Source organism: Phaethon lepturus, unplaced genomic scaffold (assembly GCF_000687285.1).
Source record: "Phaethon lepturus isolate BGI_N335 unplaced genomic scaffold, ASM68728v1 scaffold56719, whole genome shotgun sequence".
NCBI classification, from domain to species: Eukaryota; Metazoa; Chordata; class Aves; order Phaethontiformes; family Phaethontidae; genus Phaethon; species Phaethon lepturus.
The window spans coordinates 16,873-22,067 of record NW_010563906.1 but is presented as its reverse complement, the minus strand read 5'-3'; the positions used below and the strand labels follow the sequence as shown (position 1 = coordinate 22,067).

At 41.7% G+C, this 5,195-nt stretch overlaps 1 protein-coding gene across 1 annotated transcript; it reads left to right on the top strand.

Moving 5' to 3' along the window:
• Window positions 1-230: 230 nt before the first annotated feature.
• IL4R (interleukin 4 receptor) lies at window positions 231-4,688 on the top strand (the record flags this gene model as incomplete). The annotated part of the gene is made up of 7 exons (XM_010294668.1): window positions 231-385; window positions 1,461-1,615; window positions 2,214-2,370; window positions 3,169-3,268; window positions 3,886-3,955; window positions 4,095-4,171; window positions 4,312-4,688. Coding segments are annotated over 7 exons (1,091 nt in total), but the record flags the coding sequence as incomplete, so codon positions are not given.
• Window positions 4,689-5,195: the final 507 nt, after the last annotated feature.

Genomic DNA, 5,195 nt, shown 5'->3' with positions numbered 1-5,195 from the left:
TTTCTTGTAGACGGGCGTCACATTGGCAAGGGGTGTTTGGGGAGGGTAGGTTGTTTGGAAGTTTGGGGCAGTTCAGTTTTGATTTGGATTTGTTTGTGCTAAACGTTTCTAGGAACTGAGCATGTTTGTCAGATTTTATTAGCTCCACACATTCAGGCTTGATTTCACCTTTTTGAGAAATAGTGTGCCACGCTCTCTAAACATCACATCATTTTCTGCCTGTTTTTCAGAAATCATGTGTGTGTCCCTGAGAATGGAAAAGACAGTTTAAGGTGCACTTGCACAATATGTCCGGATTATTTTGTATCGGGCCTCACATATATTCTAGCTCTACAGTTCAATGGGACTGATGTGTGGAATTACAGTGTTACGCCAGCCCTGGTTGGTAAGAAACTGTTTACTTGTCACCAGGACATCTGGTTCGGGGCTTTGCAGTCCTAGCTAACTCCTCATTCATCTCACTGGAATAATATTTTCTTATCAGAGGTGAAAAGTGCCATGCTGGCTTAAATGCAAAATCCATTTGGTGTAGAAACCTGGTTCTGGAGTAGGTTCTTAAGGAAAGAGTATAAGTAATGGGGCAAGCAGAGAGTGAGTCTTCTCTCAGCTGCCAGCCCTCAGCAGTTTGGGGGCTTAGACATGTCTTTACTGCATTTTACTTGTGGCTGTAGAATTCAAGGAGGAAGAGGAAGGTGCTACTTCCAGTTTCTAGAAAGACACCAAGCTATCCCTACTGAAATTTCTTCCATTCCTGTCTCTATCATACTCTCATTTTTTCATGCTAGTTGAATCATCCCCCTCAACAGAGATTTTTGCAGTAATTGCTGTTGGATTATAACAGCCAGTGATAAAAAGTTAATGACTCTGCTCTTTCACAGGACAGAGCATAGATACAGTTTCTCTCTCTATAGGTACCTAGTTTGTTTAGAACAATGTTCTTATTCATAACACTTGTAACCTCAAACACTCAGAGAAATCATTCACATACCTTAGGCAGGCATTCATCTGCATCAGTGAGCTGGTTCTTTTCAGAATACTTGATTGTTGCTGCTGCATGTTAGCAGAATAAGCAGGAGTCTGCATCTGTTTCTAAGAGAGAGGTAGCCAGGACAGCCTGGCTGCAAAGTTGTCAGAAGGTCTGTGCCTACCCAAGCAGCACAGCATGCTATTGTGAGGGCACAGGTGGTTCACATTTTTCCAGGCTGAAAGCTGCATCCAGTGCACCAAAAGGTTGAACTTGCAGTTTGTTCAGCCAGCTTGAAGATTCAGTGCTTGTTAATGAATACTTTGCAGTAGGCCTGTTTTGGCCTCTATATCCTTGTGCTACAGCATAGTGTAAAGGGCTAAATGCATTGACTGCGATGAGATTCTGGTCTCTGGTGAATGTTTGTGTCTCTGCTTCTCTCCATCAGTGCTTTCCCATTGCCATGTTCTCCTTAATTGTATTTTTTAACGTACAGTTAAGCCAAGGGCCCCCAAAAATCTTGCCATTGAGAAAGTTGAAAATGGTAATTTCAATCTGAGCTGGGAGGAGAGCTACTCTCCTGCATCCATGCTCTCCGGACAGCCAGTCGTCTATGAAGTGAAATACTGGAGGAAGCAGCACCCAACAGAGGTAAGAGACAGCCACTCTCTTAATTTTCTGTCTATCTGGAGCTTTCACATTTGAAAAGTCTTGAAACCGTTTCATGAATAATGGTGTAGGAGCCAGCAAGGGCAAGTCCCACAATGTTCTTGATCACACACTTGCCAGAGGTCACATTGCTCCAAGGTGGTCCAGCTGGGCTTTAAAGGATTGAAACTCTTCTGACTGCCACCCCAAGATGGTCTGCTGCTCACAGGAGACAGGGCAGAGATTGAAAATACAGTGCTTCTGTTACCTGAACTTCATTTGCTCCTTAGACATAGGGAAGCTGGCAGCTGTTCATGACTCTGTGGTGCACTTGAGGCGTTTCAGACACCCTCCTGAAAAATCCATCACTTTAGGGCTGGGCTGCTTCTGATAGGGGAAGAATATGCATGGTGGCATGTCACAAACACCACCCACTCATGACAACAAAATGCAGTATCACACAGCAGATTAGGTACACATTCATTCATTTGCTCATTTGTGAAAGGTCACTGAAACACGTAACACTATTGTTATTTAATTGCTGTCACTAACACTTCATGTCATAAAGAAATAAAAGTGAACTTTCTCACTTTCTTCTCAGGTTTCTCTAAAAGCAATTAACTACCAGGCAAAAAGCTTTGAAATTATTGCAAGCTCCTTGAGGAGAGGCTATGATTATGTTGCAAGTGTAAGGTGTAACTATACAGACTACCCGGCCTACTGGAGCGAATGGAGTGAAGGCGTTGAATTTCACTATGGTAAGTATTGTAACAAATAGCAGCTTGATAAAAGGGTGGTATAATTTTATAAACCATATCATATAGACCCCACTGCTCTCCTCTCAGAGGAGAGTTCGGAATCATCATCTTCATCCTTTTGAATGTATTGTGGATACATCTGTAAAGGCTTCCAAAGACACGAAATGTAAAAAGGCAGCTCCTGAGGAAACTAAGGAAGAGAAGACCAAGGGAAATCGGATTGTTTAGCCTTGTGGCAAAAAAAGTCTGAAAGGGGATGTGTTTATTCTCTATAAATATTTCATGAAGTAGACACCAGGGAAGGAGAAGAGATGTTTAAATTGAAGAACAACGTTGACGTAAGAGCAACTGGGTATAAAAGAACAAGGGACATTTAGGCTGCAAATTAAGCCATACTTCAGCCATCAGAGGGCTGAGTGTTTATAAAAATCTCTGAAGAGCAACAGAGAGGACAAGAAGCATAGCTGCACTACAGTGGAGATGATAATGCCATTTTAGGAACTGTGTGACAGGTTTGTCCCCAAGAGCTGACAAATGGCCTCACAGTACATGTTGGCTCTCCCAGCTCCTAACACTCACAGTAACTGACTGCAAGTACTTGCATTGACCTTTCAGACATGCCACACACCACCACCGCTGGTAGCTGTGTATGTTCTGTTGGTTATCTGCTGGAGGCTTTATTTTATGTCCTCTAAAGGAGCATTTTTTAAGGTGCAAAAGAGGAGCAATGAATTTGGTATTGCTACTACTTGTATTTATACGCACATATACATGTAAAAGCGTATGTTTGTTTAACAGATTACCAAGTAACAGCTGATGACATTCTGCAGATGGCTGTTCCTGTATCCTGCATACTGATCATGGCAGTATCTGTAATTTGTTACTTCTGTTTTACCAAGTATGTATCATACTGTTCACAGGTTTTATAGAGTAGCAGTTGCACAGATACAAGTATTGCTATTGATTAGCTGAATGTCTAGTAGTACAGGAAATGAATGTTTTGTTTTTCCTCAGCACTGTTATCTCCCTCTCTATGAGCAAATGTTTTATAAACATGAATCAGCTGCACTGTGTCATTTTCTGCATAGGTAACTGAATATTCTCTATTAATCTTACTAGAATGGGCTTGTTGTAGCATCCAAAACGGGCTGCAGTTATGGGGTTTGTCAGTCTTGGATCCCAGTGTTTGCTGGAGTTCCAACAATGATGGTTAAATATTCGTATTTCTTTTTAAATTTTTTTTTAGTGGTAATGTGAAAGTGGGATCCTATCTGTTTTGCACATCATTTCAAACATGTTTAGAAGAACATGTGACTGTGGTTGTGCGGAGCAGTCACGCACCAAACATATAAACATCTTTGCACTAGTTTAATGAAAAGCAGCACTTGGAGATGCACCAAACAGGCACTTCCTGTTGCTGCAATGCAGATGGCTAAGAGAGAGAGAACAGAAGAGGGAAGTGTGCACTGATGAAGCCAAAATGCAGCCAAAGCAATTTTAATTCTTCCCTTGCAGAGTGAAGAAAGAATGGTGGGATCAAATCCCAAATCCAGCAAAGAGCCATTTGGTTGTAAAAAATGTCAAGGTAATTTAAACTTTTGGCAAAAAATACCTTTTCTTGATCACTAGAAGTAGAATATGTAATAATTGCTATTGTCTGGCTAGTGCAGGGGATACTAAATACGATTCACATGTGTCCTAAATCTCATTTGTATCTTTATTAGTTTTCAGTTTTGTGCTACATTGATGAAATTAAGTTCTCTTTCCATGACTTAAAGCAGAGTCATACGGAAAACCAAATGTAAGTAAGATAAAGGGGGAAGGAAAAAAAAAACACACCAACAAAACAACCAAAAAAACCCCAACCTCTGCTTTACAGCATAAAATCGTTTCCTATTACATAAACATTAACTGTCCTTTCCTTTTGACTTCCAAAAACAGAAGTTGCAAGAACTGCCTGGCTCAAAGTTTGTCAAGCCAAAACTTCAAGGGAAAAGATAACATCAGAAATGTTGAGAAATCTTGCAGTTGCCACAGCGAGTCTGGGGAGTGGTTTCCAAAAGGCAGCAGTGCAGTTTTAACCCCTGAGACAATTCTGGTTGAAGAGTCTATAGAAATCTGCGAACGTTTAACAGACATTGAGGCTGAGAGCCAGGAAGAGACTAGTGACCAGATCACCATGTTTGAGCCTTGTGAGAGCAGTGTCAGTGCTTTCAGAAAGCACACTGAACACAACGATGCACTAGCTAGTATGTTTATTGAGCTTCTGGCGGATGAAAACAACACGCCAGATGACAGAGACCCAGACATCATCACAGGTGAGAATAAAAGCTTTGAGAAACTTGAGTCAGAAAATCCATCACAGCGAAATCCAAAAGAAAGCACAGCCCAGAGTCAGCAGCCATGTGATATTTCTCATACAGTCTCCCTTTTCACCAAAGCCTCTCAAGATGCCTACAGTTGTAGTACAGCCAGCAAGAAGTCAGAAGAATCCTTTGAATCTGGCTATCGGAGCTCCAGCATAAATTCTGCTTCTCTGGATGCAAGAGATCTTCAACATATGGTTCATCAAAGCCTTTTTCTATGCAGTTCTGAAAGTCAGCATGACTTGTGCATCCTGATCCAGGAATCTCCAAATAAACCATCCTTTGGGACCAAAAAAGACAGAATAAGCAACCCCACACACAAGAGGTTTGATACCCTTGTGTCTCCGTCCATGGGGCTGTGTAGCTCTGCCTACAAGAGCTTTGACGCCCTTATCACTCCATCTGTGGAGCCTTGTGGTTCTGCCTACAAGAGCTTTGACACCCTTATGTCTCCATGTG